This window comes from Planococcus citri, chromosome 1 (assembly GCF_950023065.1).
Source record: "Planococcus citri chromosome 1, ihPlaCitr1.1, whole genome shotgun sequence".
NCBI classification, from domain to species: Eukaryota; Metazoa; Arthropoda; class Insecta; order Hemiptera; family Pseudococcidae; genus Planococcus; species Planococcus citri.
In genome coordinates, this window is record NC_088677.1 from 16,436,235 (window position 1) to 16,459,703 (window position 23,469).

At 33.5% G+C, this 23,469-nt stretch overlaps 2 protein-coding genes across 4 annotated transcripts in view; one reads left to right on the forward strand and one right to left on the reverse strand.

The window, feature by feature from the left end:
- The window catches only part of LOC135849010 (puromycin-sensitive aminopeptidase-like), a 71,852-nt gene that overhangs the window by 39,316 nt on the left and 9,067 nt on the right, over positions 1-23,469 (reverse strand). The window contains exon 2 of one of the 2 annotated variants that reach the window (XM_065369147.1): positions 11,399-11,518. The exons of the other annotated variant lie outside the window; for it this stretch is intronic. The gene's annotated coding sequence lies outside the window, so the exon portion shown is untranslated. The remainder of the gene's footprint in view (positions 1-11,398; positions 11,519-23,469) is intronic. 2 annotated transcript variants of the gene reach the window in all.
- Positions 996-21,110, forward strand: LOC135849026 (anoctamin-2-like). Of its 2 annotated transcripts, none has more exons than XM_065369174.1 (16): positions 996-1,645; positions 10,883-10,934; positions 11,051-11,317; positions 11,410-11,582; positions 11,664-11,832; positions 13,400-13,632; positions 13,729-13,889; positions 18,507-18,736; positions 18,817-18,981; positions 19,058-19,261; positions 19,366-19,463; positions 19,539-19,693; positions 19,775-19,980; positions 20,087-20,262; positions 20,350-20,455; positions 20,550-21,110. In XM_065369174.1, the coding sequence occupies exons 2-16, from the start codon at positions 10,896-10,898 to the stop codon at positions 20,712-20,714; spliced, it is 2,547 nt and encodes an 848-aa protein (XP_065225246.1). In that variant the 5' UTR covers positions 996-1,645; positions 10,883-10,895; the 3' UTR covers positions 20,715-21,110. The 2 variants fall into 2 exon arrangements, with proteins under 2 accessions (XP_065225246.1, XP_065225238.1); XM_065369166.1 differs by having other exon boundaries at positions 996-1,409.

Here is a 23,469-nt window from a genome sequence, read left to right on the forward strand (position 1 = left end):
ATACTATCGTTTTGAAGCTGAGAAGTGAGAATGTGTTTCATTCAGTGTCAACGGTTTTTTCAAAATACTCGTGTCTGATTGGTCAATCAGATGGAAATTTGTTTGTTGATGAATATTTAAGCTTCGTTTGCGAGTTTAACATCAATTTTCTTTGCAATAAGTAACCCTTTTCAATATTTGAAAATAAATTTTGCAATAGATACTTAGTTCAAAAATACAAATGAGATTTACTTACATGGATTGTAAACGTTTTTCGAAATATGTACCTAGTCCTTCCTAGGATTGGCCAACGAAATGAAAACTTTGCGGTACGAGAAAAATAGCAAACAGCCTCACTCGAAACTTTTAACGAATATTTTCTGTTATAAAAATTGAAAACTGTTCAGAGGTAAACGCTTAATCAAGTTTTTATTTTCAAATGAATTCCTATTCAGCTTTAGAAGCTGAAAATATACGTTTTTCCGATCGCTAACGGTTTTTTATAATGCTTCATTCTGATTGGTCAATCGAATGGAAATTTTTTCAATACGTTTTAACGTCTCAACTTTCGGGGTTTCGTTTCTTTAGCTTCGTTTATAAAAATTTTCCAATATTTTTTTCTAGTCTCTTCCTTATTCGTAAAAAGGAAAAATCCTTTGTATTACCTACGTTCGTACGTTCAACGGTTCAAATTCAAATGAAGATCTCTTTCTAAAAATAACCTCACTCGTTTAGAAAGTAGCTGAGAATATGTTTTACCATGGATAATTTTTTTTTTAAATACTCTCTCCTGATTGGTCAATTAATTAGAAACACTTCTACCTTCCTCAATTTTACGAATAACAGTATTGCGATTTTCATATCGTATAAAATGCGATTTACGATCATAAAATGAATCCAAAATATTCCTATTTAAAAATGCATATAGGTACGTAATCTTCACCAAGGCATCAGAATTAAATTTCAGGATTTTTAATTCAGTACGAAATACGATAAAATTAAAAAGATGAATCTTAACCAGTAGGTCTAAGTACTGTCTACTTTTCTATTTATAAGTATCTTACGATATCGCGAAGGGAAAAAAATTCCACATTTGTAATAATAAAATGTACATACACAAAAAAATTGGCGCTATAACACGAAATAATGTTTACCATGTGTACGATAATAATTAATATCATGCTTCGTACGATGTTACATAAAAGATGAAGAAAAGAAACACATCGGCCGCGAAGTTAATTCTGCCTTCTTCTTCGCTAAACTAAAATTATAGGCTAATTTAATTTCAAATTAAATCCGTAGTGTAGATCTTATAAGCATAAAGTACACGCGTACAATGTTGTATGTGTAGGTATTTATTTGCAGTGAATGTAATGTTTACTTTAAGATTTTCACTTATTAATTATTACATACATTCAGAATTAACACAGGTAAGCGTTTTACTCTTAACTTTGTTTGTTTATGCTAAATTTATTAATTTTTTGATAAGAAAAACCATAAGTTAACAAACTAATTTTTTTCTAAAATATGTTACTGTTGTGAATCCGTTTTCGTATCAAGGAAATCATTCGATGAGTCATCACTCTTCTTCTGTCTAACACGGTCTAACGTCGTCGGCGTCGTTTTTAAAAACCGGTTCTAAATCGATGATTTTGGCATAACGCAGGTAAAGGTATATCGCAATTTCACGAACTATAAAATTAATTTTTAACCGAACGTCTGCTTCGCATCATATGAAACATAGGTAAAGAACCGGTTACCGATTCGTTACTGATAACAGGAAGTAAATTGAACAATATTCCAGGATAAAACCACGTGAGAGCGTCAAAAATGAAATTTATCAAGGTCTCTAGTACAAGTTACGGATATAAACAAATAACAGGGATGCAAATTTTAGGCTGTAGTAGGTATAGGTAACTAGTGATAGAAGAATAAACAGGCGACGAGCCTAAAATACCAAAAACTACACCATCTTGTACAACAGTTTAATAACGAATGAATATAACAATTACATCGAGTACATCGAGTACAAATTAATTACCATATAAGGTAATAAAAACGAAGGAAGTTGAAAATGCCGGTATCACAGATACCAACATTAAGAATTGAAACGCTCGGAGTTTGCTAAAAATCACAGTAAATAAATTGAAATAAACAACACGCTCCCTCAAACTCCGATATTTAAAAACAGATAAAACAATGACTAAGATTTAAAAATGATTAAACGAACAGAATAATTAAAACAAACACGTTCGATTTTCGATTAAAACAATACAAACGATCAGAGTTGGCGCGATTCCAGGAGCTTGAGAATCGGATTCCAAATGGTGTGATTCCACAAAATTTTGAGTCCCGATTCCGCTTATCAGATTCGCCAGATATAGGAATCCGAATCCGAATCGTAATTTTCGATTCCGATTCCTTTCGCGACTCCGATTCAGATTCCACTCACGACTCATCTTAGGATCCTCTCACGACTCCAACCAGATTCCTCTCACGACTCCAGCCAGATTCCCATCACAACTCCTTAAATTTCATAAAAATGAAGCATTGAAGATGAAATGAACATTCTAACAAACATGAGTAAATAAATATAAAGGCTCGTCTGTACTGGTACCTAATTAAAAAAGCAAGAAATAAAATAAATTGAAAAATGAAAATACATTCTGTTGTTCTGTAGCTGTATTTTGTTTTTCAATGAATTCAGGAATATTACAAATAATATCTGTAAATGTAAGATAGAAATAAATTCTACTTATTCCACTGATTTTTCAATTCAGCAGTTTCACACATATTCGAAAAAATGATGCTTTTTTCATTCACATTATTTGTTGAAGAATCCCCCCTCCCCCCCCCCCAAAAAACCAATAAATCTTTGTCAGTTTCGGAAAAACTGGAAAAAGCGAGAATTTTTGTCAAAAATCAAAATTGAATGATCGATAATTTTAGCAAAATGCAAAACTTTTTGGCAATTAAATTATTAATTGCAAAATATGACGTTCTTTATCTTTGGTAATTTTTTTGAAAATTTATCAAATTCAATTCTGTTTCTGTTCATTCATTTATCTGATTGCCAATTCTGAAATATGAGTCTTTTGAAGTAAGGACCAACCAAATTACTCACAGAAAACCATTTTATTAATGCCTAATTAATTATTAATTCATTTTGTTAACAAAATAAAAAACAGCATGAAATTGTTTACAAGTTACATTACAACAAAGATCTAAAGTTCATTGTTATTGTACATAAAATTTCTCGTAGAATCAGCTACAGCAAGTGATGGTGAGGATTAAGTGAATCACAAATTAACATTCTTTACTTTTTTTTATAAGTATTTCGTTACCATATTTTTTTTCTTGTGATTTTTTATGTAGGTAGTCATTGAATTATAAAATACATACTCATACATACTCAAGTTACAGTTATCATGAATAATTATTATGCCACATATGCTCCGCAGACCTATACAGTCCAGTACACATACAGATTTGTTGCGTTTTCTGCGTGGAAAAAAATTGAAGGATCCACCCCCCTCGAGAGGGAGCCATGTACTGTAGCTGATTCTACGAGAAATTTTATGTACAATAACAATGAACTTATGTAATTTTCCCATAGCAATGAAACCAACATCACGAAAATAACTTTATTTCAAAAATTGTGAAAATTGAGGGGGGCTGAGGGGCTCTGGAGAGGGGTAGGTGAGTGTAGCAGAAAATCGGAGATCATATTCGTGCTCAGCGGTATCGAATCATATGAAAACAACACCAACATCATCAAAATAACTATATTTCGAAAATCGTGAAAATTGAGGGGGGCTGAGGGGCTGTGGAGAGGGGTAGGTGAGTGTAGCAGAAAATCTGAGGTCATATTCGTGCTCAGCGGTATCGAATCATATGAAAACGATACCCTACTCATTGATAGTTATTTTTTTCAAAATTCCCATTTCACCCCCCACCCCCCTACGATACATTATTCCAAGTTTTCACCACGGCGCACCAAAGCAAAAATTTCTAATATAGTATATGATGTTTGGGGGCCAAAAATACATCCAAAAAACGTGTTTACAAAATTGTACCTCGCAATCTTGATTGTTAATAGGCATAAAAAAATGAAAAAAACGCCATTTTGAGGGGTAAATTTGAGGGGAGGGGGTTGAAAATTTTTGTGTGAATACCTATCAAGGATATACATAACTTCCAGAAAAATTTTCAAAATCGGTTGAAATGGGGCTGAGAAAAGTGCTACTGAAATTTCAAAAAAGGGGGCTCCGCAAAAAGGGTAGGGGGTGTGGATCTGAAATTTTTTGCGCAGAGGTTTCTCTATGGTACCCACCTTTCATGTTAAACGCTTTTGGGGACCATTTCACCCCTCTTAGGCGCCTATAGCCCTTATGTATTTTTTGGGGAACCCCCTTTTTGGAATGGTTGTGGTTCCACCCCCCTTGGGGGTAGAAAGAAAGTTGATATATCACTAGATCGGAAATTTGACGTAGATTCTTATCCGACCACCTATTTCTCGCTAAAATGCAATGCGGGGGAGAAAATTGCAAAAAACTGGTTTTGGGGGGCTTAGATCCACAATAGGGGAGAACGCACACCAGGGACGACCGGGGACTCATCGGATTCGTGTTCAGCACAAAAAAATGGACCAGTATACCAAAATTCAGCTTTCTCCCCCATTTTTCCCAATGGAATGCTATTTTTCCTGGACTATTGTGCTTTTCAATTGAATTTGGGTGATTTCGTTCATTGTGAGAGTCTAGAGAATCGTAATGAGGAGTCGTGAGAATCGTAATGAGGAGTCGTGAGAATTGTAATATCGGAGTCGCGAGAATCGAAATATCGGAGTCGCGAGAATCGAAATATCGGAGTCGCGAGAATCAAATTACCGGAATCGCGAATCATATTACATTTGCGATTCCTGCTTGAAAAGAGTCAGATTTCACATTTTTCGATTCATCTGTCAGGTGAATCGAAAATGGAATCCGATTCCGGAATCGGATTCATGCGATTCTCACGACTCCTTAAAAAAATCGGAATTGCGCCATCTCTGATTAGCACTCTTTTTCCGAAACACCCACCTTGAGGAGATAACAGTAGCATTAGCAGGTCTTTTTACAAACGAAAACACTTCTTGCTCGTTAATATTATCAATTTCATCTTGCATAGCTCGCTTCCACGAATTCCAATCAGCTGATTTCCTCGCCTCACTCACGTTCACCGGAATATCACTTAAAATTTTTTCAATACTATAAACACAGTTAACAGGTACATTTTCAATCTGATCCAAATTCACCATATCAAAACGATCACTTTCTTTCTCATTAGGAACCATGGCCAAATTCTCATCAAAAACAACATCACGAGATAACGAAATTTTACCAGTTTCTTCATTCAACATCCGAAAACCACCAGGAGCATAGCCAACGAATCTCAATTTTTCACTTTTAGCATCAAACTTCAAATCAACTTTGTTCTTCAAAACATAACTATAGCAACCGAACGGATGCAAATTATCATAGTTGACTTTTCCATTGAACCAAACTTGAGCTGGAATAATATCACCAACAGTAGGCGAACGATTAATCGAATATGCCGCATAAAATATAGCCTCCGTCCAATAGGTGGCACTAATACCACTTTCCAACAAAGCTGTTCTAGCTCTCTCGATCAACGTTCTGTTCAATCTCTCCGCCCTACCGTTCTGCTGTGGCCTGTAAGGTATTGAATTCTGAATATCTATACCATGACTAGAACAAAAATTTATCATCTCATTACTATCATATTCTCCACCATTATCACACCTTAAGGCACAGATTTCCGAATCAAAACGATTAGTAACCAACGATCTATACTCCTTAAATTTCTGAAAAACATCAGACTTCCGAGAAATGGCATAAACGTAAACAAAATGACTAAAATCATCAAGAAAGGTAACAAAGTAAGTTTTTAAATCATGAGAGACAGGTGTAATCGGACCAACGACATCCGAATGAACAAGTTCCAAACACCTCGTAGCTCTCTTATTATTCTCAGAAAAAGATAACATCCGCTGTTTACCATACATACACGGTTCACAAAGTTCAACACCAGAAACATTACTCAAACCTTTAATCAACTCCATTTTACCCAATTTCATCAAATCACCGAAATTCAAATGACACAATCTCCGATGCCATAAATCCGTTACTTCACTTCTACTTTTACTAACAGCACCAACGAACATTGAATCAGAATTACAACGAACTACTTCGAATCGTATCTCATACAAATTACCCTTCCTTTGAACATTCGCCACCACCTTCCCAGTAGTCTTCTCATACATAAAAGCACCAGTATCAGTAAACGTAATCAATAAACCCCTATCAGAAATAGCACCAACAGACAAAAGATTTTGATCCAACTCTTTAGAATAATAAACGTTTTTAATCATACCAAAACGACCATCTTCACAACGACAACGAATATTCCCTAATTTAGTAGCCTTTAACGTTCCTTGATTTGCTACTCTGAACAACACAGGAGTTTTCAATTCAATAAAATTTTCAAAATAGACATCCGTATTTACAATATGATCGTTACTGCCAGAATCTAGCTTGAAATATAAGTAACGATCATCATCTTTTCTAATCTCATTAACAGAATTAACACAACTTGAATTCAAATCACTCCTACTCAAAGTAAACACAACCATATTCGCATTACGATCAGTATTCTGACCATTATCAGAACCATTGTTTCCACCATTAAAATTACCACTATTATTACTACGATTTCTCTGATTATTACCACTATTATTATTAGCAGGATTAGAATAACATCTATTAGCAGTATGCCCTATTCTATTACACACATAACAACGAATATTGACACGATTAAAATTACCATTGTTGTTATTATTATTAAAATTGTTACCAAAACGACTCTGCTGATTATTAAAACCATTACCATTACTACGTTGATTTGACTGCCAGTTATTACTTCGAGAATTACAACGTTTTGCGATGTGTCCGTTCTTTCCACATTTAAAACAACGTACAGGCTGCTTGGGCTGAGACTGACCCTTCGGCTCCACGGACATAGCAACTTTAGGGCGAATTTCATCTTTCTGACTAGATGACGAACCAGGTAACGAAGTGACTACATTATCTGTACTATTTTTCTTCACATGACGTTCATAAAACCCTCTAACTTGCGCTGATACTTCGTCCCATTTGAGCGGTGAGGTAGATAATTCTAATGTCGTTCTGATGAGCGAGAACGCAGGCGGCAACGAACGCAAATACGACAGGATGTTCTGTTTTTCATCTAAGGGATCGCCCAAATCCCTCAACGTGGCACATTTCGAGCGATAGGACAATGTATATTCGTCGACCGTTTCAGAACCGTTTACTTGGAAACTCATAACTTTTAATTCTTCTCGGACGTCGGCGCGGCGTAGGTCAGCAGACCGGCGAAAGTTCGAAGAGATAGCGTCCCACATTTCTTTAGCATGGGTACAGGCTCGAATTACTTGTAGGTATGGCCTCGACACGTGGCGAACTATAATATCCATACATTCGTGATCTTTACTAACCCATTCGTCTGTCTGATTTCTGGCCGCAGGGATACCATCCATAATCATACTTAACAGCTTCTTATGACGCAAATAGCTCTTCATGCGGAAAGACCAAGATTCATAATCATCCCCATCGAACTGAGGTATACCTGAGACATGTGTCTCCTCCATAATACAACCAAACTAGTAGCGAAATAAAAACGAACGAAAAAATAAACCAGCTGACCGGCAGACTGGAAACAGCAAAATACTACGACGCAAAAACAGTACCAAAAACAATAAAAACGAGCTCACTGGGCTCCATAACCTGATAGAAGAATAAACAGGCGACGAGCCTAAAATACCAAAAACTACACCATCTTGTACAACAGTTTAATAACGAATGAATATAACAATTACATCGAGTACATCGAGTACAAATTAATTACCATATAAGGTAATAAAAACGAAGGAAGTTGAAAATGCCGGTATCACAGATACCAACATTAAGAATTGAAACGCTCGGAGTTTGCTAAAAATCACAGTAAATAAATTGAAATAAACAACAACTAGTAACATATAGTATGATCGAAGCCTCGATGGAATTTTATATTCAAGTACGAAAAGTCGCGTTCGAATTGATTCGACGAACAGTTTTTAAAATTAACTAAGATCGGTATCAATGCGCAGGGCAATAAAAAGTTCATTTAATTGACACTACTAGTCTACAGTCCAAACACCAAAAAGTGCTCTAGAAACCGAAAACAGTTCAATTTTTTGGGGGGCAAAAAAAAGAGTTGGCATTTCGTTAGTATCTTATTAACATTCAAGAAAATGGACATTTCGGATTTTTTGACTGGCACAATAGGGAGCTGGAGCCTCAAAACCCCCATTTTTTGAAGTTGGAGGGGGGGAAAATTTTTTTTTTCAATTTGGTAGAGGACACTCTCCCGAGTATAGATATATACTTTTTTTGAGTTGGATTCCGGCACAGTTGCGTTCCAGAGCTGCATAAAGGCAATTTTTTGCCAATTTTGGCACTTTTTCACATAAAAACGACTCTGTAGAAGCAATACGGCCTGGGGGGCAAAAAATACGCACCTACATGATTGCATCCATTCATCCCACGCTGATAGAGACCAACTTTGTGAAAAACGGCCGGCACAATGACCCGCAGTGAATTTTCAAAGTTACGCATCCGGGCCATTTCATTTAAAAAAATGGATGTATGACATTTTGACAACGTGACCGTGCGACCTATCAAAGTGGGTTAAAATTTCGCGAGAAAACCGAAAATCTCTATGAAAATTTTTTTTGAGCGTCTCATGAAAATTTTGAGCTAAAAAATTGTATGAATCATTTCTCAAATAGGTACTTTTAGTCTGTTGTAACATGTGACCTATACAAAATGGTTAAAATTTTGCGAGGAAACCGAAAATTTCAATGAAAATTTTTTTTGAGTGTTTCATGAAAATTTTGAGCTAAAAAAATTGCATGAATCATTTTTCAAGTACATATGCCATCAGTCTGTAGTAACATGCGACCTATGCAAATGGGTTAAAATTTCGCGAGAAAACCGAAAATCTCTATGAAAATTTTTATTTTGAGCCCCATGAGTCACATTAATTTTTCACTATTTTTAATGAAGTAGGTACGTAATCCGACTTCTGATATAGGGTTGGAAATTCCATGTAAAACAACAAGATGTTGATGAAATTTGATTTTACTGATTTTCATATATACCTAATATTTTCACTTTTATATACTTATCATATTCCAAAAAATACCTACTAATTGTAGGAAAATGCAGGCATAATGATTGTGTAAGTCAAAAGGTTGGCGATGAGGAATAGTTGGAGTAACGGATGATGCAATACGTGCCTTTCTTGAATGGTTCTTGTTCGTCAACGTTCAGAGCATAAAATAACATATAAACTGGATGGCACTATTAGTGCCACCTAGTGAACTACGATTGTGCCTGGTGGGGGTATCAGATTCGGCTTAATTTTGTGTCCGTTTTGTGTTGAGTTTACCAAACTGAAGTGATCTTGAGGATATTTCATTGAAAATACTGAACAATGTACAAGATTTTTGAGTCTCAAGATTGTTGAGATAAGCCTTTTATAAAAATCTATCCAAATCTTTACTTATATTTTACCCAAAACTTCAACCATTTCACATAGGTCGCATGTTACAACAGACTGAAAATACTTGAGAAATGGTTAATACAATTTTTTTACAGCAAAATTTTCATGAGATGCTCAAAAAAAATTTTCATTGAGATTTTCGGTTTTCTCGCGAAATTTTAACCCATTTGCATAGGTCGCATGTTACTACAGACTGATGGCATATGTACTTGAAAAATGATTCATGCAATTTTTTTAGCTCAAAATTTTCATGAAACACTCAAAAAAAATTTTCATTGAAATTTTCGGTTTCCTCGCAAAATTTTAACCATTTTGTATAGGTCACATGTTACAACAGACTAAAAGTACCTATTTGAGAAATGATTCATACAATTTTTTAGCTCAAAATTTTCATGAGACGCTCAAAAAAAATTTTCATAGAGATTTTCGGTTTTCTCGCGAAATTTTAACCCACTTTGATAGGTCGCACGGACACGTTGTCAAAATGTCATGCATCCATATTTTTAAATGAAATGGCCCGGATGCGTAACTTTGAAAATTCACTGCGGGTCATTGTGCCGGCCGTTTTTCACAAAGTTGGTCTCTATCAGCGTGGGATGAATGGATGCAATCATGTAGGTGCGTATTTTTTGCCCCCCAGGCCGTATTGCTTCTACAGAGTCGTTTTTATGTGAAAAAGTGCCAAAATTGGCAAAAAATTGTCTTTATGCAGCTCTGGAACGCAACTGTGCCGGAATCCAACTCAAAAAAAGTATATATCTATACTCGGGAGAGTGTCCTCTACCAAATTAAAAAAAAAAATGTTCCCCCCGCCAACTTCGAAAAATGGGGGTTTTGAGGATCCAGCTCCCTATTGTGCCAGTCAAAAAATCCGAAATGTCCATTTTCTTGAATGTTAATAAGATACTAACGAAATGCCAACTCTTTTTTTTGCCCCCCAAAATGGTCAACTCAAATGACACTTTTTTGCGCTTGGACTGTAGACTATACATATCGCTTCAAGTTATTATGATCAAATTCCGTCATTTTACTATTCGGTAGATGTATCTAGGTACCTACTTTGTAAACAACATCAAAAAATTTCCCAATTACGCGAACTAAACTATACACACGTGTGATATATTATTTTTTAAAACTAAAGATTAGAACTTCAAGTTAATTTTTGTTATCTATATGGGTGAAGCTCGTAGTGATTCCTACTAACTTAGAATACTTCCAGGGATGCCCTCAACATGACGGAATTCAAAGTACTACGTGATTATAACGAATCGGTAAGAAGTAAAAATACGATACATATACATGAAAATTTCCATAACATCTATTTTACCTACTTATACCATACTCCTAATAGTCCTAATTCATTTCATCTGTACCTATGTAAATTTAGGAACGCGATGAAACGTCAAGGGATTCGCAAAATCCGGTTGATTTTGTATTGGTTTACGGCGGTCCTTCTAAAAAAGTACAGCATTATTTAGTCGAAGAAAAAAATAAAGAAGAAATTAGATCTATTTTTGAAAAATGCCTAAAAGAGGAAGGGCTAGAAATCGAAAAAGATACCACTGGAAGTTTAGTATTTGTAAAAATATCTGTACCTCGTCACGTACTGGCAAAAAATTGCGAAACGCTTAAACTAAAAATGCCATTGAAAAAGGTATGTGTTTTTTTTCTCAAGTTATGTATAATACTTGCCTAGATAAAGATATCCTACCTAATAGAAAACGTGAATAATTACCTATTTTGTAGATTGAAGCCAATAAGCTTGAAAGAACTGAAACCCGTGAAAAGTTCGATTTGATCGATAAGATGAAAACCTTCGGCAGAAAAACCATCCGAGCTTTTGTTACAATCGATCCTAAGAAATGTTACGAAGAAAAAAATATTTTATACGCCGAATACAGCAGAGATAAGAGCTACTTGTAATAAAATAATAATCACCTACTGATCAACTTTTGTAATAATATTATAGAATTCGTTCAGTTTATTATTCATTGTTTCAGATTCGATGAACATGATTCAAATTTTTTCGATTACTCGGTTCGAGTCATCGTAATTACTCATATTTTGGAAAAAATACCTTGGGGTGAAGATGCCAATGATTCGTGTCGAATCGGAATCGAATCTTTAATTAAAGAAGACGTGTACGAAGCAGCTTATCCTCTGCATGATGTAAGAAAATATGTACATGACAGGGAACAGGATTTAAAAAAAAAAAAAAAAAAAAACTGTTTAATGACTTTTCATCGTTTTATTCCCCCTTATGCTTCTATTCGATTCAAAATTAAATATTATTAATTAGGAACGTTTTTTGATCTATTAATTTCAAGTATTCATATTATTGTTTATACTTCGAAAACATTTTGTAGACATTCGCACTTAAGTACCTATACCTACTAATTTTTTTTTTTTTAACCCTCCTAATGTGATTATAATTTTTCTTGATACACGCTACGAAACTGTAGAATATCTGTCGTTCGATAACGTGCGAAACTCATTGATATTACGCGACTGTTTCTTTTCATCTCAGTGAGACGAAAAGAACGCTTTTTCGTCTCACTGAGATGAAAAGAACGCACGAACGCATCAAGTACGAGTACGTCGAGTACGAAAACCGAACGTTATCAGTTTCATCGAGAAACGGAGAGGCGAGTACGTAACACAGACTTCTCACTCACTCTGACTCGAAATTTGTCTAAATAATCAAAATATAACACCCATTATGATTAATTAGTGTGTTATTCGTGATAATTATTCTTTTCTGTGTTCTTTTTGCTTTATTTGAAATTACTTTAAACTTATTTTATGCGGTGATCGAGTTCATTTGAATTCATTTTGTTTGTGAAGATAGATAGCTAATTGTATGTATCATGGGTGAAACGAAGACTTCGGATGTTGAATTGAAAAAATTTGTCTAAATAATCTAAATATAACACCCATTATGATTAATTAGTGTGTTGTTCGTGATAATTATTCTTTTCCGTGTTCTTTTTGCTTTATTTGAAATTACTTCAAACTTATTTTATACGGTGATCGAGTTCATTTGATTTAACCAATTCATTGTTTGTGAAGATCGATAGCTAATTGTATGTATCATGGGTGAAACGAAGACTTCGGATGTTGAATTGAACATTTCTCCAACATACATAATTCTTTCAAGAATAAGACGTACGCAAGAATTGTTTTGATTATTTTGTAGGTGTGATATTGATAAAGATTGTATACCTAACTACAAAAACTCGAATAAGGTAACTCTAAGTACATACATTAGTTCGCCTTGAACTGAAGAAAGCTTCATAAAATGAAAGGATATAAATCTAGCTGTGATCCTTATTTTATTTTACGAGTATTAGTATTTCAAATTGATCTCCGCAGCCGAAGTTTTCGTTTCATCATGATACAAATACTTACTTACTTCAGAAATACGGCGAAAAAAACACCAAAAAGATTACAATTATCTTGAACTACACATCAAATCAATCAGTCAAAGTTCTGTCTGTTCAATATTATTTTTATTAATTCCTAATTTCCTGTGAAAATATGAATTTCAACGTTTATATTCTACTTTCGTAGCGTATATCAAGAAAAATATCTTACAATGTAGGAGGCGAGTGTGAACATTTCTGTCTCGTGCGATGGCGGAACTCGCCTTCGGCTCGTTCCGCCACCCTTCGCACTCGACAGAAAACATTCACTTTCGCCTCCTATATAGTAATATACTATTTCAAACATGTTTCAGGGAGGTTATACTCAAGAAGGCTCATTACGTAATCATCTACGAGTTGAATGGGCCAACGCAAAATCTTGGATCAAATTACAACCAATCGACGATATAAAAGATTATTTAGGAGTGAAATCAGCTTTTTATTTCGCATGGCTCGGCTTTTACACTCGACTACTTATTCCTGCCTCAATTTTAGGTTTAATCGTGTTTTTTTATGGAATTTTGACCATAAATGGTGACATTTTAAGGTAAGAATGTCAAATATTTTGCACGGAAATAAAATAACTTTAAACTTTCGGATGTCAAATCTAAAAAACTGTGGGGGTTTTGCTTTTTTTTTTTAGTAATGGCATCTGTGACAAAACTAATAATATCACAATGTGCCCACTTTGCGATAACAATTGTGATTATTGGAAATTATCAGAAACGTGCGGACAAGCTCAAATTACTCATATGTTTGATAATACCTTAACCATAGTGTTTGCTCTTGTGATGTCAGTTTGGGGTAAGTATTACCTACTCGAAGTCATAATTATATGTCTTCAAGTATCATCGAGGAAACCTGCTGAAATAATATCGTTTACTTTTCGCCTAAACTAAATTTTGCAAAAGCTAACTTTCTAGGTATATACTATACATTTAGAGATTTCAAATGGGATCACTTATATGCAATAACTGAGGTTGATCAGGCAGAGAAATTCTATAGTAGTGTAGTTAATGAAACAATTTCCAACCATGTGCCTTATTTTGATGAAATCAAGTCAGGAAAAGGAAAAAAATATCCTCCATGGTTCAGCCAAGATATGATTAGAAAATTGAAGGAGAAAGAGAAGTCAAGTCAACTGTTTATTAAAACTGGTCTACAGGACAGGAACACAGAGAAAAATTTAAAGACCTTAGGAAAGAGGTAAAGAAAATGACTAAAATTGCCCTTGAGAACTACAATTCTGGACTGGAGCAAAATTATACCACTAATCCACAAAATTTTTGGAGAGAAATGAGTTTAAAGAGGTCAGCTAGAAACAACTCTTATGACATAATGTATGATATGCATGGGACAGAAAGACATGGGGATGATGTTGCTGACTCATTTGCAGAGTTCTTCCAATCAGTTTATGTGAAAGATTATGTGAAAGATTATCAAACTTATAGCGATAACTCAGTGTGTGTTTCATCCCTCTCAGGTGTATGTTCCATAATATCCATTGGACAGGTTAGTGAAAAAGAGGTCACGTCTGCTATCTCAAAACTGAAAGCTAAGCGCACACTAGGGCCAGATAACATACCCTCCTATGTATACAAGGGTGTGGGGGAATTCTTGTTTAAACCCCTTACCTTTATATTTAATCTGATAATTTCCCAGAATAAATTTCCAACTAGATGAAAATGCTCAAAAGTCATCCCTGTTCGAAAAAAAGGCACACTAGAAAAAGTCACTAACTACAGACCAATATCATTAATTCCAATCCCTGCAACACTGTTTGAAATGATTATATATGACAAACTATATCCTAAAATTAAAAATCTCATTTCATCAAGCCAACATGGTTTCTTTGAGGGTAGGTCAGTCAACACAAATCTTATTAACTTTGTTGAATTCTGTCTGAGCTCCCTTGATGGTGGTGGTCAAGTGGATGCAATATATACCGATTTTAAAAAAGCATTTGATAGTGTCAACCATAGAATTCTAATACTAAAACTTGGGAAACATGGTTCCTCTCACAACTTGCGTGGTTTGTTCTGGTCTTATCTGAATGGGAGGGTGCAGTATGTGTCCTATAAAAACAAAATATCTAGTATATACCCCTGTCCATCTGGTGTCCCTCAGGGTTCCAACTTGGGCCCCCTATTCTTTCTATTATTTGTAAATGACCTCACATCTGTGCTGGAAAACTCAGAGAGCCTGCTTTTTGCTGATGATGCAAAAATATTTAAGAAAATTCAAAATGTAAAAGATAGCCAAGAACTTCAGGCAGATTTGGATAGGTTTGTTGAATGGAGCATTGAAAACAAACTTCCCCTGAATGTTTCTAAATGTGCTACAATTACATTTACTCGGAAAAAAAAAATGTTATAGGTTGCACATATACAGCCAATGGGGAAGAACTTTCTCGCTAAACAACAGTTAGGGACCTGGGTGTGACTCTAGATGTGGGGCTTACCTTCAAGGATCATGTCAATACTGTGTTAGTCAAGGCAAGACGGATGGCATATTTTGTGGTCAGAAATTCTTTGCATTTTAGGAGGATAAGCACATTTTAAATTTTATATTTCTCATACATAAGATCAATCCTTGAGTTTGGAATACTAGTCTGGTTTCCTCATACCAAAAAATTCATAAAAGAACTTGAAAAAATTCAAAACAGATTTCTAAAATAGGTACATATATTTAAAGACCTTCGAATATTATCCTCATGACCTAACCAGGGTGTCTAACAAAATTTCTCCGAAGAAATGCAGTACTTTTACAGTACCTTTTGCAGTACCTTTTGCAGTACCTTATATTTTTTTATCCAGCTTACACCGACCCCCCCCCCTTCAAGAAAAAAAATTATATTTTCGAACCACTTGGAATTTGTCGATAAAATTATAAGTATTTCAATCGAAACAATTTCTGGAAATGATTTTCCCTGTCTTTTCCAGGTTTTCCAGACCAATTTTTCCATTTTTCCAGACCATTTTTTTCAATTTTCTATGCTTACCGCATACTTTGGTTAAAGAAAAAAAATTGGGGGGGGGGGTGTATTTTTTTTTAAAAGCTTCTCTTCGAACTGGATACTTCTTCGGATATATGTAAAAAACAGCTCAACTTTGATTATTAACTTTTTTAATTAAAAATAAATAAATAAATAAATGAATAAAACATGCATCAAGTTTGGCCAATTCATTACAATATTCATAATAACTTTTGAAAATGTTTCTTTTCTTTTATGGTTTTTTGGAGGCATCAAAATGTGAAATTTGTTCATCTTAAAATTGAGAAACAAATTGGTCCGAGCGAAGCGAGAACTTTTGAAAATTTTCATTTCTAGATGCTTAAAAACGAGGTTTTTTTTAAATGAGAAGAGATTATGATTTGACTTTTCAAATTTTAATATTGGAATGATGTTTTTTTGAAGGAAGTTAACTACTTTTGAAAAAAAAGAGAACAAGGTCGAGCGAAGCGAGGGCGAAAGCTTCTGAAAATTTGCATTTCGAAAGGCATAAAAACCAAGGTTTTTTTATGTGAGAACGAGTAGGTTTTTTTTTGGCTTTTAAAATTTTAGAATTTGAATAATGCTTTTTTAAAGGAAGTTGATTTTGAAAAAGAAAACAGAACAGGCCCAAGTGAGGGCGAAAGCTCTTGTAAATTTGTATTTCAAGTTGCATAAAAACGATGTTTTTTTTTCGTGAGTTCATTTTTTGGCTTCAAAACTTTGATTTTTATTATCTAGAAGTGTTCATCCGGTTCTTTAAAAAGAAAAGAAAACAAGCCCGAGCGAAGCGAGGGCAAAAGCTTTTGAAAATTTGTGGTTCGAGAATTAAAAAATAATGTTTTCCTTTCATAACAGGTCCTTATCTGAAATTTGCAATTGATTGTTTTTTCAAAATTCCAGGGATTTTGCGTGAAAATTACGAAATTCCCTGACTTTTCCAGGTTTTCCAGGCTTGTGGACACCCTGCATCTTTTGAGGTACAAAATGAACATTTTTAAAAAAAATTTTCACCAATTAATTCATTTTGAGGTTTTTAAAAAAATTCTAAATCAATGATTTTGAGAAAAAATACAGTACTTTTCAGGCAAAATGCAGTACTTTACAGTACTTGCAGTACCGAGGATTTCAATGCAGTACTTTTACAGTACTTGCAGTACCTGCAGTACCTGTTAGACACCCTGCTAACTCAAAAGGAACTGTTAGAAGGATTTGAAATCAACTCAGTCATTAGAAGAAAGGAGAGAAATAATAGCACTGATGTTCCTATATGATGTTATGTTATCCATGGTAACATAAATGATAGTAACCTTTTGGGAAAAATCAATTCTGGGCCTCCAAGATCCATTCTAGACAAAAAAAACATTCTCCTTGAGCAATTACCATACATCTAGGATGAAGGTCAGGGTTGTACATGTTTAAAACAAAAATGTTTTAAACATGTTTAAAACACGTTTAAAACAACTGAAAAAAAACAGAACGATGTTTTAAACAAAAAAGGCCATTTAAAACCGTTTAAAACAGTGTTTTTTTTTGTTTTAAACGTGTTTTTTTTCAACTCCAATTTCCTAAAAAAAACACGTTTTTTTTAATTTCTTGTTGAAAAAAAGTGAAATTGAACAAACAGTATTTTTAGAGACAAATTTTGTGTTTTGATTCCAATTTTTCAATATTTCTTGAGCTGTATAGCTATTTTATGACGTCACATCTTAAAAATTGATGTCTGATGAACCCAAAACGAATGTATTTGTGTTTAAAACACATTTTAAACACATAGTTTTAAACAAGTAAAAAAAACTGTTTTAAAACAAAAAAAATGTTTTAAACAAAAAAAAACGTTTTTTTTTGTTTTTTTTAAAAAAACACGTTTTTGTACAACCCTGATGAAGGTGTCTCCTATGAATAATGTCATGGGCATCTCGGATACTTTTCTCAGTAGATGTGCAGATGCTGACATTTTTAGTATGGGTAGGTCAGCCTTCAGGTGTTTGGTGAGGGGGGCATGGGAGTAGGCCAGTAGGGGCATGGATGCATTGGGAGTTACTTGTGGGCCACCTTGTTATTACCCTGTTATTATTATTATTATTATTTATTTTTTTGTTTTTGTTTTTTTGATTTTGCTTTATTTTTTGGTTGGTTTCGTTTTTTCTTTCTTTTTTTGTTTTATGTTTTTCTTCTCTTTATAAATCACCACTTATTAATGTCTTACTTATCTTTTGTTGTTAGTATCGCATTTTATTTTGTTTCTGATAATTTCTCACTTTACCTCCTTATCTTCTGTATTTTTTATTTCTTGTTCTTTTCAGTTTATAAAGTGATATTTAATTTTTATTCTCCCTTAGTTATAATCGGTCTTTCCTGTAATTGGCTTCTGGCTGTTGGAGAGACCTAAATTGTTTAAATAAATAAATAAATAATTTTTTATTCAGCTACCTTATTTTTGGAATCATGGAAACGACATGCTGCGGTACTATCTCATCGTTGGGGATTAACAGATTACTCCACCCAAGCAGAGCACCCTCGACCGCAATATTCTGCGAAATTAGCAGGATCTAAGAAGAAAATTAACGAAGCTACAGGCCAACCCGAAGTAGAATTATCATTTTGGTCTGAAAAACTACCATCAGTTGTATTCAGTTACACAATAATCTTATTTTTTGTAAGCAGATTTGAATGATGTTTGCATGGAAATTTACTAATGAAATTCTATAGTTGTTATTTTTACATATTTTATTTTAGATTTCCGTCGTTATCGGAGCCGTATTCAGTATTGTATTGTACAGAATGTGGATGATGCAAGCAAATTCTGGCTTCGATCGTGATAAATCGCATGTAAGACTAAGAGTGATCATTTCAACAACTGCTGCCACCATGAATTTAATTTCTATTATGATTCTAAACAAGGTAGGTAAAGTATCTACCATTAAATTTAATCTTATCACCAACGCCAGTCATTCATTAGTCATCTTTTTATCTCTAGGTTTACTACAGAGTAGCTATTTACTTGACCAATTTGGAATTGCCAAGAACCCAAACAGATTTCGAGAATTCTTTATCAATCAAGATGTATATTTTCCAATTTGTCAACTACTATTCGGCTTTGATGTACATCGTACTGCTGAAAGGCAAATTCGTCGGATATCCCAAGAAGTATAATCGTATTTTTGGATTCAGACAAGAAGAAGTGAGTATACCTAAGCATTAAAACATACAATTTTGTACCTCCTTCCTCTCTTCATCCAAAACAGCTATAATTTTACACTCCTTGATCTTGATACAACATTACAGTGCAGTCTAGGAGGATGTCTGATCGAAATGATTATTCAATTGGTTACAATTATGGTAGGCCAACAAATCCTCGGCACTATTCTAGAAATCCTGACACCGTAAGATTTATTTCAAATCTCACCAATCGAAGATTTAATCCAAAAATTACACATTATTGTCTACCTATATTGCAGAATAATTTGGAAACAAGTTAATCAAAATTCGTTGCGGAAAAGTTTCAAAAACGAAAAAAGAGAATCGATTTCCAGTAGTAAAAAGCAATGGATCAAAGATTACAAATTACTGGATTGGAAAACCGAAGGATTGTTTTGGGAATATTTAGAAATGGGTAGGCATGCAACTTTTATCATTTTGACGAAAATAGGTATATTTCAAATAAATTATGAACAATAAATAATTCGTGTTTCAGTCATACAATTCGGTTTCGTTACGTTGTTTGCGGCTGCTTTTCCACTGGCTCCAATATTCGCTCTATTGAATAATATTTTCGAGCTTAGATTAGACGCTAGGAAAATTCTCAAATACTATAAACGTCCTGTACCTCACAGAGTACCAAATATAGGAGCATGGTACAGAATACTAGACGTCGTTGGTAAAATTGCCGTAGTATCGAATGTAAGTGGGTATACTTTTTTTCTGAAGATTCGTCAACTCGGTTGTTTTCAGCTTTTGAAAGAAATTAATTGATGTTTTATTTCTCTCTCTAAAAAAAAAAAACCAGGCTACTATAATAGCTTTTTCATCGAATTTCATTCCTAAACTGGTGTACTGGTACTTTCGAGAACACGATGAACTAGGATCATTTTTGGAGTTCTGTTTATCATCGTTTAATACTACTGATTTTGACGAAACCGTTGCTCCTGTTTCTCCATCGTCGGCGAATGTATCAATATGCCGGTAACATTTTTAATTGTTTTATATTTATCTAATTTAATAATAATGAGTCGGAAGTAATTTTTTTTTTACAATTTTTCTTCTTCATAGTTATTATGGCTATAGAGCAGATCCCCTTAAACTGAACAAATACAAAAGAACGCAAATGCATTGGAAAATTATGGTCATGAGACTTTTATTCATTCTTATATTTCAAGTTAGTACCTACCTACTGTACCTACAAGATTACAAATATCAATTTTATTCATTTTTAAACGAATCGAGAGATGCTAATGAAGAGATGATTTCAGAACATAGTGTTCATCGTTAAAACAGCCTTACAATGGTTGATACCGGACATTCCGCAAAAATTATCCGATCGAATAAAACTAGAAAATCGTTTAGTTACCGAATTAATGGCAACCGGTAAAACAAAAGTGAACGATGAAAGTAGCGGGAGACGTGGTAAAAAATAATGCAATTGTGATTTGAATATACTTGCAGATTTATGACTTATGAGAAAAGCTGTTTGTAAAGCTAGATGTACGTAGGTGTTATTTTACATAATTTATAAAAACCATTTGATAGGATCGAGCTTTTAATGAATTTTGTTTTTAATCGAGAGGGTATTTGCAAGTAGGTATTCGAAATGAAACTGAAACTTTGAATGTATCTTATTTTTTTACAATGCGTTTATTTATAAGTTTCATCGGGTATATTCACTTATTTAGTTTTATGTTGGATACTCAATTGTAATTTTATCGAGAAAATCTCTCAGGAATTTTTTTATACTGCAAAATATTGCTAAAACTTTGTAAACTTCGATCGAATTATAAAACGTGATATCAATATATGTAATGTTATGCATATAACGCTGTTTTGTTTTGAATTTATTCGAACCAATCAGAAAACAGGATTCAAAATATCATCATTTTGTAAAAACATGATGCTTAATGTTTGGTGATTACGTTTCATTATTCTCACTCAGCCCACCAACAATTATTCAAACATTCTTTTACGCTGAAATCTCTTCAAATTTAGAGGTTTTATACTACAAGTACCTATTGCTAAAACTTCGTCAAACTCGATCAAATTATAAAACGTGATAACAATATACGTAATGTTATGCATATAACGCTGTTTTGTTTTGAATTAATTCGAACCAATCAGAAAACAGGATTCAAAATATCATCATTTTGTAAAAGCATAAAGCTTCATGTTTAGTTATTACGCTTCACTGTTTCAGTATTCTCAATTCTCACTCAGCCCAGCAACAATTACTCATACTCAATCATTCTTTGCAGAAATCCCTTCAAATTTGAAAGTGCTGAAAAAACTAATTAGTAATATTATTTGCTCGTTGAAAATTGAAATTTAAAGAAAACGAAGATAATATTTATATCGGCCAATCAAAAGCCTGCATTTGAATTGAACAAGTTTCGATTTACCTTACGTAGGTAGGTAAATCAGTTTTATTTTCTACTTTTTTTAGAGAACGTTAATTCAAAATTCGGAATGGTTTTTGAAAATTAAAACATTCAATTCGAATACTGGTTTCTCATTGGCCAGTGACATGGAAACTTTTAATTTGATATTCTCAGAATTTCAGTTTTCCTTGATTTTTGTTGTACATTTCCGCAATTATCCTTTACAAGCCTTAGAATTTCAAAAAGCATTCTGAATTTTGAATAAACATTTTCTAAAAGTAGAACATATGTACAATACAGATTTATGTAAATCGAAACATTTTGTTGAATTCGAATACAGGCTTTTGATTGGCCAATGTGAATAAAATTTTCAACGAGTACTTTTTAGTTTTTTTAGCACTTATTTTCACTGAGTTTTCGTTACGAAAGATCATAGGATTTGAATTTATTGTTCAAATACTGGCTTTCTGATTGGCCAAAATCATATGAAAACTTATATGTACATACATTCATTTTTTCCACTTTTCAGTAATTTCGTCAGAATTATTTTCCATTCGCCAAAAGACTGATTCGCTTTTGATAACGCATTATCTGAGCATCAACAGTTCAATACGAAAATGTATAAATTTAAATTTCTAGTCATCATTCATTCAGAATTTCAGAATTCAGAAGTATGAAATAGGTAGGCTAAGCTATAATATTCAAAATTCAATAATTCAAAATGCTGGTTACCTACTGATGGGCTAATGATGACATACTCGTAGTATATTGATTTTTTTTTTCAGCTTCTTCCTTATAGTACTTTTGACAATATTTCCTTTCACTGAAGATCTCGATAAAATAGTATTCCATAACTTAAAATTTCGAATATTTCACTAAATTCAGAATCATCATTCTTTTAGACTCTATAGAAGTAAACCTAAACAAAATACATTGGATTCGAAATTTCGAATTATCATCATTTCATTCAAATACTGGCTTCTGATTGGCTATAGTATCAATATCAACATTTATAAATGGCCGGTGTAACTGGTAAGTACTTTCAAGTTTTACTCGATATTCATTTTCGTTAGTTTTCCGAGTCTTAAAAGTTCAAAAATACAAAATACGGTTGTAAAAAAACGTTGGATTCAAGTTTAAAACATTATATTCAAATACTGGCTTCTGATTGGCTGATATCAATTAAATCAACATTACATAGCCGCTGTGATCGGTACTTTCAATTTTTACACGGTTTATATTTTTGTTAAAACATCACAGTTCTTGATAAAATAGTTTTTAGAGTCTCAAAAATTCTAAATAGTAAATTTCCAATTATTAGGTATTCATTCAGAAGGACAAAATACAACTGGTTCAAGTTTAAAACATTATAGTCAAATGCTGGCTTCCGATTGGCCATTTGAATAGATTTTGTCAGTTGATCAGTATTTTTGCCAACATTTCCTTTCACTATAAAATTGATGTTTTAGATGAAAAAGTTCAACATAAAACTACAATTGACATTCCAAAGTTCCAAATCTAAATAATATGCGCTTATAAAAGTAGAAAATACAACACTTTGAAAGACGTTATAACGTTCTACTCGAATACAGGTTTTTGATTGGTCAATGCCATAATTATCAACTTTTTCAATGTTTCTTTGTCAAATTTGTCACCGGTACTTTTTTTTTTCGCTAAGCAGCTGTACTTGTTGATAAAGCAGTTTTCTGAGCCTCAAAAGTTCTAATACTCACTACTAAAATTGTAGATTGGATCGTTATTTCAAATACTGACTTCTGATTGGCTAATACTTATAATTTTTTTT